The 13,566-nt window shown below is 36.8% G+C and overlaps 1 protein-coding gene across 1 annotated transcript; it reads right to left on the bottom strand.

Moving 5' to 3' along the window:
- Positions 1-3,144: 3,144 nt before the first annotated feature.
- On the bottom strand, positions 3,145-3,705 carry LOC132178181 (thebaine synthase 2-like). Its single transcript, XM_059590632.1, has 2 exons — positions 3,516-3,705; positions 3,145-3,428 (listed from the first exon to the last, which is right to left on the bottom strand). The coding sequence occupies exons 1-2, from the start codon at positions 3,703-3,705 to the stop codon at positions 3,145-3,147; spliced, it is 474 nt and encodes a 157-aa protein (XP_059446615.1).
- Between the last annotated feature and the right edge of the window lie 9,861 nt (positions 3,706-13,566).

Genomic DNA, 13,566 nt, shown 5'->3' with positions numbered 1-13,566 from the left:
GGTGGGAGAGAGATTGAAAATGGCCATATTTTGTAAACCTATCCACAAATACTAGGATTACATTTCACCCATGAGAGGGTGGCAACCCCTCTATGAAATCCATCGAGATATCCAACCAACCTCTAGATGGAATGAGGAGTGGCTAAAGTAGCCCAGCAGGATGAATTGTCTCATGTTTGTTGACTTGGCATACCTCACATTCTTTTACTACCTTCTTGATGTCCTTCCGTATACCTTTCCAATAAAAATCCATCTTGGCTCTTTGAACAGCTTTGCGGTAAACGGAACGGCCAGCCGTGGGATTAGAGTGAATGTAGTTGAGGAGTTGTAATTGGAATGGAGAACCTTCAACAATCCACAACCTCCTCTTCTTCAAAATCAGCCCTTGTTGTAGGGAGTAGCCTTTAGGTGCAGAGTTGCCCTGTTGTAAGGCAATGAATAAGGCCTTTGTCTCATGATCCTGCGAATAAGATTCCTTCAATTCAGCAACCCAAGATGGAGTTGGAAAGGAGATGAGGGAAATGAATAATTCCCCCTCTTTGCTTGTCTCTTCAAAGCCACCCGGTTCTCTTTCCCCTTCTTATACTCTATTGAAAAGTATAAGAAGGGGAAACCTTAAAAAATGGTGACCATCATCCATAGTTAAACCCATAGGGTGTAAACCCTTGAACATCGTGAGGTTAGAACCTTGACCAAATTGCATTGTCATGCGAAAGAAATCCCACAAAAGATAGAGTTTAGGGGCCTTACATTTGTGAGTGTGAGGTTAGAACCTTGACCAAATTGCATTGTCATGCGAAAGAAATCCCACAAAAGATAGAGTTTAGGGGCCTTACATTTGTGAGTGTGACTCCACTTTTCTTCGCAATTGTAACATAAGCCCTTCTCTCTTTTTTTGCACATTTAAGCTGGTGAAATTTTCTGAACAGGTACCAGAGTTGAAGCTTTGGATGTAGAGGAGTATTGAGACATCTGAGACCCCCCATGTTGGCTGGAAGAAGCTCTAGGCGGTCCCCATTGTTGCCGACTATAGGAAAAGGAAGACCTTGAGGTTTAAAGGTTCTGCGGGAGCTAGAGAGATACTCCTTTTGCAACTTAGCCAACCCAAAGGCTGCTACTAGAGTGCGAGGAGCCAACATCCTCAAGCGAAGACGAACCTCATCTTTAAGACCACTGAGAAAGCAACTTAGTTTATATGCATCAGAGATTCCACAAAGGCGATTAGAGAGACTCAAACTGGACTGTATATTCTGCCACTGTAGAGGTCTATCGAAGCTTGACCATGGACTCCATGGGATCGTCATATGTGGGACCAAATCGAGTGAGTAGAGCATGAAGAAAAATATCCCAAGTAGGGAACTGACCTGTTTCATCTGAGTCCTGGAACCAAACCAGTGCCTCACCTTCCATGTGAAAAGAGGCGATTCGAAGGCGTTGGTACAGAGGAGTTTGGTAGTAGTCAAAAAATTGGTTAACCTTATAAGACTAGCTTGTGGGATCTTCACCATTAAAGCGAGGAAAATCAAGGCAAATACCCCTAGTACGAATTTGTCTGTCCCCTCTAAAATTATTGTTATCTTCATCCTCTTGGAACCATCTCTCATCTCTGTCTTCCCTACGATCATTGTCATGGCAATGCCTTTCTTGTCGTGCATCTCTGCAGGGTGGTTCATGTCCGTGGAGGAAAGGAGGACGATGACCTTGATCTCGTCCATCTGGTGGGGGCTCAAGGGGTTGATTAGTCTAGTTTGCCAATACAGTACGAATCATCTTAGTGATCTCATTAAGTTTCTCATCCATGTTGTCATTGACAACCAGCTGCTGAGTCTAGCTATCTTGGCATTCCTTCACCAAGTCTGATATTTGAGTTAAATGAGTGCCGTCAGCCATGGAGAAGAGAGAAATAAAACAAAAAAAAAGAAAAAAGAAAAAAAGAATTGGTGGTATGGAAGCAAATGAGAGGACGAATGTAGGAGAATGCAGCTATATTTTACTATTCAATGATTTATGGTTACAACATAACATATTTATAGAAAAATCCTAATTGTAAGTATTTTGAAAAACCCCAAAATACTCCCACAACTTATATGTCCCCAGTCGCGCATAAACTTAATTACACCCAATGAGTCAGTAGTTTCAGTATTACTCTCTATGTCTGAGAGAATATGAGCCATTTCTTCCAATATATTGAAAGAGTTATGATTTGTTGAACATTTGTTGTCTAATCTGGAAACAGAAATCTTGCACACCGTTTTGGGTTGTAAAAATTTGTTTTGTGTAATAATCAAAATTTTATATCAGTTTGATTATTGAATATGTTGTATACATGACACAACGTATTGGAGACACAAATGAAAAGATTTTACAAGTTAATTTTATGAAATTTAGCTATTTTTGAAATATAGTTTCAAGTTTATGACTACTAAAGAGCATGAAATTGTGCAAAGTTTTTTTGAGAACTTTTTGGTTAGCAATAAATGATTTTTATTCTGTTAAAATCATTTGATTGCATGTGGGTTAATATTGTGATGATTGAAAAATCATACAAAGGTGGTATCGTGGTTGAAAAACTAAAATATCAAATAAAGGTTAGTTACGTGTTTGGCACATAATTAAGGCAATTTGACATGGTAATCCTAGATTTAATTCATGAATTAATATTGCCTGGGTAACCATGATCCATGGTGAGTTTTCTTGATGAAGTTGGTATGAAAAACTACCAAGTTTTAATGGAAAAGTTATCAACAACTTCAAAGATTGAAATTTGATCTATTACACATCAAAAGAATATGGATATGGTTAAGGTTCATAATTTGATTAGGAAATATTGTTTCTTTGAAACAAAGGAGGCAAGTTTTTAAGTTTTGAATGAATTGCAACCGTTACAAAACCCATAAGTTTTTCAAAATATCAAGTGAGATATTCATAATATGGAATTCTCGTTTGTAGAGATCCCGGTAGTGTAATTGGAAATACCAAAGGAAACAAAAGACACACACTTTGTTTATTTTTGAGTTGAGAACTTTTGTTTAATACACGGTCCTCATACTATATATTATCCATCAGAGGAAACACAAAGCTTCTCATCTTTTATTTCACTACTAGTAGTAGTAGCAGTCGTACAGGAGGACATGTCCCTTCGTATTATGGATTGCGCAGAAGGTATTCCTCGACAGCATTCATCACACTGATATAGAAGTCCAAGTACTCAGTAGGTTTTTCCCTTGAATGTGGATTTGGCTCATATTCGATAGTCAACTTCACCCAGCAGCCATGATCCAGAGAGTGGATTGGATTTGTGGTAACCTTGAAAGTGGTTTTTAAAAAAATGTAGTGTTTTTTAATCTCTCCATCTATTACGATGTAAGTGTAGGACTTATTGTCGTCATCTGCTGATTCGGCCATCACATCCACCTCAGGCAATTTTCCTGTCATAGTTTTGAACAAGCTCGATCATTTTGGTATTAGGGTGATAAAAAGTTTTCTTCGTGAGTGTTCATAATATGTGCAATTACCTGCTACAACAATAGTCCATTGCTTTGTTGAGTCCTTCGACTCCCAGTCACCCTTGACTACTTTTATATCTTTCACCAAGTCTGGGCAGATCTGGGGCAAGAGGTTTGCTTTTTTCCGGAAGATTTCGTAGAACTTCTCACCAGAGCATTTGCGACCTCTTTGGTCTTCCAACTTATGAATTTGAGCCATTGCTGAGAAACCAAGTAGCTAGCAAGAGTAGGAGAGATGTTTGAAAAAGAATAACACCCCTTAGCCATTTATAGAGTGAAGAAAAATCTTTTGTGAAACATGATTAGGAAGATTGATGTGATAATTTTAGGTTTTTCCTTAATTAGATACCGTCTATATAATCAACAAGTATGTTTGGTATATGAAATGACTATTTTATTATAAAAAATGAAAAACCTTTATTATTATTATTTTTTTTTTGACATGTCCGCACAAGAGGGAGGTGGGGATTCGAACTAGTGACTTCCACTTTATTAAGCATTGTCTTAACTGATTGAGTTACATCTTGGGCACTGAATAACCTTTATTAAGAATGAATTGGAAGAAGGTAAAAATAAAATAGACTTAATTGGTATTAAAAAGTATATATATATATATTCTAACACTTAGAATAACCATTTTTATGCCAATCAGGGTATGATGATGTGCTATAAAAATAGATATTTCATTCTACTTTCTTCTATTCTTAATAAAATTATTATTATTATTATTTTGATGAAATAGTCGTCCTGCATGCATGCTAAACGTAGCCATAGTATATATATCAGAAGTTCAGTTCAAAGGCAAAAATAGAATACCCATATCTTGATGGTGGATATGGTATTCTAATCATGATTGGTGAATCTGATCCTTCGAATGGTCCACACAACCACTACGGCATTCTTTATTGCGCTCATTGGAACAAACAAATGATCCACTTTGTAAAGAGAAAAGATATAAAATGACATTCAAGCAAAGAAAAAAAAAAAAAAAGGTGATATTGTCCCTCACATTATGGCTTAAACTCCAACTTATTCATGTAAATTATTTAATTGAAATATAATTAAGGAGAACGACAAAGACAAGTTTTGAACATTACCTACACCTTTGCTTTGATACTATATTGAATTTTTATTTATTCTAAAAGGTTAAATTGATAAGAAATAATAAAAAATAAAAAATAATTTATTTAATTATTTAGCTAATAATTTAATACCTTGTGTTGCTAGATTGGGCGAGTTTAAGAAGGAAAAGTACACTAAACAAGGCCAATTTACGTACGGCGTGGATGTGGTACATCAAAAATGGATCCTGCCTAGTCCAAAAGCACAAACTAATAAAATTCCCATTTATTCATAGAGTGGATGTTGTATCCCATAGTTAAAGAATCAGATCCTTGGAATGGTCCATCAATATGCCATTCTCTATCACCCTCACCCAAAATAAATAAATAAATAAAAGGTGGAAAATTCACATTAGACTTCTGAACTATCACGTGATTTGACATATCCTCCCTGAACTTTGAAACCTCTCAATTTGGATCCCTGAACTTTCAATTGCAATCAATTTAAATCTGTCCATCAATTTTTGCCGTTAAAACTCCTAAAATCACAAAATTACCCTTCGATTTTCTTTTTATTAAGAAAAAATGAAAAAAAAAAAGTGTTGAAAAAAAAAGGTCATAAGGTGGCCAAACCGTGGGTTACTTTATGATTTTTTTGTTTTATATATAATATATTTTTAAAATTTTTAATTTGAAATTAAGTGTAAATTTGAAATTTTATTAAAAAAAAAAAAAAGCCAGGGATATAAACTTCATTGTATCACTTTTAACGTTTAAAAATTGACGGAGGGGTTCAAATTGATTGCAATTGAAAGTTCAGGAGTCCAAATTGAAAGGTTTCAAAGTTCAGGGTATGTCAAATTATGCAGTAGTTCAGGAGTTTAAAGTGCAGTTTTTCTTAAATAAAATGCTAATTAAAAAAATACATTTTTATTGGACCATTATTATGTTATATATAATGAGGCCACAGTGTCAATTTGATCAGATTACTCAAAAGGCACACAGTAATTGGTTCCCTTTTATTACTAAAGAGAATAGATATAAAATGACACTCTTGAGTCTTGAGCATTAAAAATTAAAAAAGTGGATGTTGAATGTTGTAATACAATCGTATAGTTTTTTTCTTTCAAATAGTCGTCAGCCAAGATAGCTTATACGTTACTGAGCAATGTTAGAAGTTACTCTTTTTTTTTTTTTTAATGTCACTCAAAGGATGGTGTACCTTCTAAAATTGACATTAGCCATGTGATTAATTATTATTGAATTTTGATCAAGTAGTCGGTTTTAAAGCCACCTCATTTTAAGAGTGACATAATAGTGACTTTTAAAATTACTAGTGAAAAATTAGGAAAAAAAAAAAAAAAACTACGTAGAAGATAACATATCAAGGATAAAACAAATCCATAGAAATCTAGAATTGCCCTGATAAGAGATATTGGAGAATAAAAGGTCATTCTTGCAGCTGGACTTGGAGTTTGGTGATAGTCTGATAGACTTGGATTAGGAATCTTGTAGATGAACTTCATTTTCGACACAAAGTGCTCTCTCTTTGCAGATGGCATTTTCGTGAATTTGCTCCTCTCAACAGACTCTGCTTGCGTGTGCTGGAATTTTGCATAACATGGACTCTAGGCTTACACCATGCATCTTTACTTGAAAAATAAAAGACATTAAACATAAAAATAACATGGCCGCAGATAAAATTCTTTGTACAGTTGAGAGTATATATATATATAACCCAAACTCATAGGTTTAAGCTTTTGGTTTGTATGGTGTCTCAACATGCTATATTATGGTCTCACTAAAAGACTCTCCATGATATCAATTTCCCTAACAAGTGGTATCAGAGCCGATGGTGGTGTGCGGTTATGGTGGAGTGGCGCATGCACGGACAAAAGTTCCCTATAGTACGGTTAAAAAGATGCAAGGTGTGAGCATATATGGATGAGCATCCTTGGAATGAAGGGCAAAGATTCATGGCATGAGTTTGACAATGGCTAATGGAGTATGAACATGTGCAAGCTCCAAGCATTGAACGGGGTCCCTAAAGAAGAGCAAAAAGGTTCATGGCACACAGCATAACACAAGAGTCCATAATGTAGTAGGGACAAAGGTGTGTGGCGCGAGCAAAAACTCACATTGCCCACAAGTGATCTTGGAGAGGGCCAATAAAATTGATAAAAATGCTTCCGTTTGAGGGGGGAGTATAGCAATGTTGTGATCGACTCACACATAAGGGGGAGATTGTTGAGTATATATGTGTGAGTGTAAAAAAGATGAGTCCCACATTGGAAATATATATTAAGTCTAAGTAGTTAATATAGTACTGTTGGGTCCGAACCCATAACATTAAGCTTTTGGATTGTGTGGTGTGATCTTAACATTCAATATTATGGTCTCACTAAAAGACTCCCCAATATATCAATCTCTCTAACATGTACTCTGTCATATTCTCATTTATTTATGATCTTTAATTGTCCAACATGGTATTACAATGGTTGAATCTTACTGAATCACCCTTAGAGGATGGGGATAAATTTTCTAACCTTTCTAAAGCTAAGAATAAGGGTTTAAAACTGCAGGTAATCACCCTTAATTATCAGGGTAGTAACTAATCACAAGCTTAAGTTAGTAATAAAATTTTCTTAAGGAGAAACAAATGAGAATGCTAGAGTTCTCTAGTACTGTTGAGAGAATGATTATTCGCGATGGAGATGGTTATCCTTCTTCCCTTATACCATGCCTCATTATTTAGATATCAGCACAGACAAGTCTGGCTACCTCACTTGCAGGGACGGAGCTAGAAACTATTATGGGCAGGGGCCGAGGGTCAAAAAATTTTGTTGCTAGGGGCCAATATCTTATAATTTTTTTCTTAGCTTAAATTTATTTATTTACTTTACCTTTAAAATTTTTTGTTCTTAAAATTTCATGGGGGGGCCATGGCCTATGCCCGTCCCCCCCTCCCTCCGTCCCTGCTCACTTGCATATTTTTCAGTGATAATGCGACTATTATTAGCAACAACAAAAGATGTCACTAAAGATTGTAATTGGTGGCAACATTTTATGTGGCTGCTAATGGGAATTTTCAATGGAGCGTCAACGACAACTAATTTTGCCGTCGCATATGTTCCTTTGTGACGACTTTGGTATGTGTAGCGACTTTAGCGACTTTGAACCTCTGCTGACGTGCCAAAAAGGTTTCCTTGTTTGTTTTGAGGTAGTTATTTTTCCTACGATTCTGATCTATGCGCTCTTCTATTATCGCGCATGCAGGCTCGTGATTTCTTTGATGATTGTGTTTCCGGTGAAGGCTTACCAGAGATTTCTAGTTCTTACAATCCCTACTTGGTGGATTGCTCAATTGGCAAGTTATGGCTGAGGGAGCAAACAGGGGTCATGGCGGGAAGAAGAATTCGAAGTTGCTTGAACGAGAGGCTTCAGTTGTTCTAGAAGATGCTTCGCTTTCTTTGGATTGTGAAGCTAAATTGAGTGAGGCAGATGAGATTTGCGAATCACTGGATTGTGAAGTTGCGATCTCGGAGTTGGATGCATAGAGACTTGCTGAAAGTGTTTCTTCTGTTGAAGTGACTGTTAATAGTGTGGAGGAAAATTTTGTTCCTCCTGAGATGGAGATTCTGAAAAATCTTGGTGTCCTTGATACTAGAAGGAGCCAGCAGTTATTGATCCTGTCGAGAAGTAGAATATAGAACTGGACTGGACGCAATTTTTTCGTTCAGAGAAATCTCTAGGCTCATTATAGTACTTTGCTTCTTCTTGTGAGGATGGTGGAGTTGTAATGAAACCTCCTAGGGAAGCAATTGAGGAAGGAATTTCGAAGTGGTCTCCATCTCCGATAGGCCAATTTCTTGACAGACCTCTTCCCTTTTACATTGTCAAATGTACTGTAGATACTTTGTGGGCTCAATATGGGAAAATTGAGGTGTTTTTATTGGAGAATGGTTTATACTTGTTTTGATTTGTTGACAAACGGATTAGAGATGAGGTCATGGACGCCAAATTATGGCATATAGAAAATAAACCTCTAATTTTGAGAAAATGGACTCCAGGTATGCAACTCTTTAAGATTTCATTATCCAATGTGCTTGTTTGGGTAAAGCTTCATAATATTCCAATTGAATTTTGGAATTCTACTTGTTTGAGTTATGTGGCTAGTGGTGTTGGCAAGCCATTCTGTGTTGATTCTATTACTGACGAGAACTTCGAATAGGATTTGCTAGGGTGCTGGTTAAGGTGAATGTTGATTTTGAGTTTCCTAGGGAGGTTGAAGTAGTGGGAGCTGATGGGGAGAGAGTGGTAGTTGGTATTGAATACCCATGGCTTCCTGTTAAGTGTAAGAAGTGCAAATCCTTAGGTCATTTAACCTATGCCTACACTAAAATTGAGAAGCGGGTTTGGGTTTGTAGGAGACCTGTGCCTGTTCCGAAGGAATTGCCTAAACAAAATGTTTATGTTACAAATAAGGCAAATGAGGTAAGGATTATGAATACTAGTTCTATAGCTAAAGATCAGTGGAATGAAGTTAGATGTGCTAGGAGAACACCTATCTCTAAACCATATGTCTGTGATAGTCAGAGGCATTGGACCAATTCCTTTCACTTGTTGGCTAAGGCTGATGGTAGGTTTGAATCAGAGGTGATGAAGGGTTTAGGTACTATTTCTAATTCTCTTCAAAAAGTGATTGAGCATGCTTTAAATGAGGAGAGTGAAAATATCTTGCTAGCTAAAGGGAAAGGTAAGATAGGGGAAGAGGAGGAGGTTTTGATGAAAGTTTTCTCTCCTACTATATGAACTGTTTGATTTGGAATTTGAGGGGCTTGAATCACCCCTATAAACAACAAGAGGTGAGGAGTATGATTAAGTTCCATAAGATTGGGTTACTTTGTTTAATTGAAACTAGAGTTAAATTGCATAAAGCTGATAAAATCAAATCCTGCAATCTTCCTGATTGGGGCAATGAATAAAACTTTGATCAGCATATCTTGGGGAGGATTTGGATTTCCTGGAAGAAGACAGATTTTGCAGTGACTGTTCTTAACAAGTGTGCACAGGGTATTAATTGTGTTATAAATTCACTTAAGAATAATCCCTGCTAGTATCATTCTTTTATATATGGGGATAACAAGGGTGTGGATAGGAAGCTGCTATGGGTTAATCTAGCTTCTATGAAGGTTAGAGTAGCTAGTAATCCTTGGATGATATTTGGAGATTTTAATGTTGTCAAATCTTTAGCAGAAAAGTGGGGGTCTGATAAGTTGAACTCCTATGAAGTTGAGTTTGGCCAGTGTTTAAATGATTTGGAGGTTTTGGAACTCAATTTCAATGGTTGTTTTTATACTTGGACTAATAAAAGTGAGGAGCCTCGGTTTGTAGCCACGAAGCTGGATAGAGTCTTGGCTAATGAGTTCTGGATGTGTTACTTTGGTAAGACTATTGTGGAATTTTGTTGAGGGGGCATTTCTGATCACTCTCCTACTATTATTTCAGTTTGCATTTTGCAGAGTTTTGGTCCTAAGCCTTTTAAGTTTTTTAATTACTGGTTGGAGCATAAGGATTTTTTGAGTTGAGTTAAGGAGGGATGGGATATTCAGGTGGATGGAGTGCCTATGTACCAGCTGTATGCCAAGCTTAAAGCTGTAAAAGTTGTTTTAAAGAGACAAAACCTAGCTTGTTTTGGGAATTTGCAGAAGAGAGTTGTCGAGGATCGAGATAATCTTGATTTAGCTCAGAAGGATGTTATTGCTTCCCTTGGTAGGGCTAACTATATGCTCAAGGAGAGGGAGTGTCTTCATGTTTATGTGTTTATAACAAAAGCTGAGGAAGCTTTCTTAAAAGAAAAAGCCAGGAACCAATGGTTGCAACTGGGTGATCAAAATACTAGCTTCATTGATCGTTCTCTTAGGTTCCAAAATGCAAAGAACACCATCACTCATTTATGGGATGAGCATGGAATTCGAATGGAGGATGTTGAACAGACCAAACAGGTGGCTGTGAAGTTTTATGAAAAGCTGCTAGGGACTAACCAGATTCATTCTACAGAAGAGAAAGAAGACAGGATTATGTCTCTTATTCCTACTGCTATTCCTTCTAATAAGGTAGCCATGCCGGAAAGGGAGGTTACAACTAGAGAGATAAGGGATACTTTGTTTCATATGCATACAAATAAAGCTCTTCGTCCTAATGGTTATTCAGCAGATTTTTTTAAGGAATCATGGCCTGAAGTTAGAGAAGGGGTGGTGGCTACTATAAAGGGGTTTTTTGCCTCTAGACTACTGCTTAAAGAAGTAAATGATACTATCCTTACCTTGATTCCTAAGAAAGTGAACCCTTTTGTTATGGGAGATTTTAGACCCAATGCTTGCTGCAATGTGGTGTATAAGTGCATTACTAAGATCATCTCTAATAGAATGCTTCTTCTTTTAAGTGATTTTGTTAGTTTGAATCAGTCAGCTTTTATTCCCTCAAGAAGTATCTCTGAAAATGTTTTGTTGGCTCAGGAAATTGTTATAGATTATCACAAAGATAAAGGGTATCCTCGGTGTACTTTTCAGATTGATCTTATGAAGGAATATGATTATGTTAATTGGGATTTCATGATGCATAATGTTATGACAAATACCCACCTAAATTAATAGGCGAATATTCACTACGTTTTACTCGTAAGTGCACAAGATCAAAATGATAGTATAGCAAGCAAATACAAGATCATTACCACGAGGATTGGTAAATTATGCTTAGAATGTAATTTCCTATTTTATCACAGAAATAGCTCAATTGTCACAGATTGAATTAAATTAAAGAAATAAAATAAAAGAAAACTAAAACTAAAAAGGAATAGGGTTTTGAAATCCACCACTAACCATACTCAAATAAGATTAACAATATGCCAATATTCCAATTATCTCTAGATATCCAATGTTTGTCAATCTAAGGGCATGTTATCTACTCCTTAAGCTATTAATTTCCCTAAACAACGAATCAAGCATGATATCTACTCTACTTCTTTTCTTCCCCAAAGGATTTACCATGGTATCGACTAAGTTGTACTTTAAGGAAGCATAAATCAATGGAATCGATATCCTTAATTAAAATACTAAATTACATAACAAAATAAAAGGGTGGAAGAGAAGAAAAACCCATAACTCCTCTTAATCTAGCCTTCAATTCTTTTCCAAAGCTTGTGTCTGCTTCACCACACTTTTTCCTAGAAGCTAAGAGGGTCTATTTATGGGTTTAGGAAAACCATAGAAGCCCTAAAAAACCTAATAAAATCGGAGATTTATTTCCTAGTACAAGTAGGACTTTGAAAACCAAATTTGGGTTGAAAAATAAGTCTTGGCTGCATCTAATTTTTCTCTAGTGCATGAGTGCGCTCAATCCCAGGTGCGGTGCGCTTGAGCCCAGGCCTGTGCTCGATCCTTGCCCATGTGTGCTCAAGCGCTGATGCACTCGAGCCTGTTTCTTGTGCGTGCAAGTGCAGCTACTGCGCTCACTCCTTATTCTCCAGCGCTCGAGCGTTGCTGCACTCTAGCCTAGGCATATGTGCGCTTGAGCGCATGCCTGGATATGCTCGATCTCAACCTCCAGATTTTTCCAAAAATACCTTTTAAGTTCAAATTTTCCAGAAATGCTTCCTTTTCTTCAAAAACCTATAAAAAGACATAAAACACAAAAATGAAATAAAATATCAAATAATAACAAACTAAGAGCCTAACATATGTAAATTAAGGGGCTAAAATATGACTATTTTCGCGCTTATCACATAGCCTTTATTGCTTTGGCTTCCCTGACAAATTCCTTAGATGGATTGAGGAATGTATTACCTCTCCTACGTTTACCATTTGTCTGAATAGGACACCGTTTGGTTATTTTGAGGGAAAGAAGGGGTTGAGGCAAGGGGATCCCTTAACTCCCTATCTTTTTGTGCTAGCTATAGAGGTGTTTGCTAGGATTATGGCTGATTTTACAACTAATGACTCAGGTTTAAAATTTCATCCTAAGTGTTTGACGTTAAAACTTACTCGTTTGTGCTTTGTAGATGATCTCCTTATTTTTTCTGAGGCTAGTTTGAGGTCCATACACATTATTAAAGCTGCTTTGCTTGAGTTTGAAGAACTTTCTAGTCTTAAAGCTAATCCTTCTAAGAGCACTTTTTTTTTTTTTTGTTCTGGTCTTTCGGATAGAGTGAAACACTTACTTTTAGGTGAATTGAAGATGAATGCAGGGCATCTTCCTGTCAGGTACTTGGGGGTCCTCTCATTTCCACTAGACTATTTGTAGTAGATTGTGGGGCATTGCTGGATAAAATTACAGGGTGCATTGATTCTTGGCTGTCTATAAATCTTTCCTATACAGGAAGGCTTCAATTGCTATCATATGTTCTGTACAGTTTGCAGGTTTATTGGACTGGAATCTTTATTTTCCCTAAGTCTATTATCAAGCCTATTGAGCAGAAATTTAATAGGTTTCTTTGGAATGAGAAGTCTGATGGCTCTGCTAAGGCAAAGGTTTCCTAGAAGGATGTGTGCTACCCTAAGAGGGAAGGAGGCTTGGGGTTGAAAAGTTTGGAAGTTTGGAATCAGACCCCTATGCTTAGGCATGTTTGGAGCTTTGCTAGGTCTGGTTCTATTTGGGTAGCTTGGTTGAAGGAAAACCTACTGAAAAGAAAGATCTTTTGGAGTGTTGGCATCCCACAATCTTGCTCTTGGAGTTGGAGAAAAATCTTAAAGCTGGGGGATGTTTCTAAGAGGTTTAAAGTTTAAGGTTGGAAATGGGGAGAATATTTATATGTGGCTGGACTCTTGGCACTCCTCTAGGAAGGGAAATTTTTCTAAGACTAGAGAGAATCTTGTCTTAGTGTCTTTATGAAATTTGCCTGCAGATTTGCTGATGTAAGCTGGTTTATGAAGGATGTGTTTTGGTGGTCTGCTAGCTAGTTTGTTTGCTTTTTGTGAGGTTTTTGTTGTGCAAATATCCAC

The sequence above is a fragment of the Corylus avellana genome, chromosome ca4, assembly GCF_901000735.1.
Source record: "Corylus avellana chromosome ca4, CavTom2PMs-1.0".
NCBI lineage: Eukaryota > Viridiplantae > Streptophyta > Magnoliopsida > Fagales > Betulaceae > Corylus > Corylus avellana.
The sequence above is the reverse complement of the archived record's forward strand: the minus strand, read 5'-3'. Positions and strand labels throughout refer to the sequence as shown.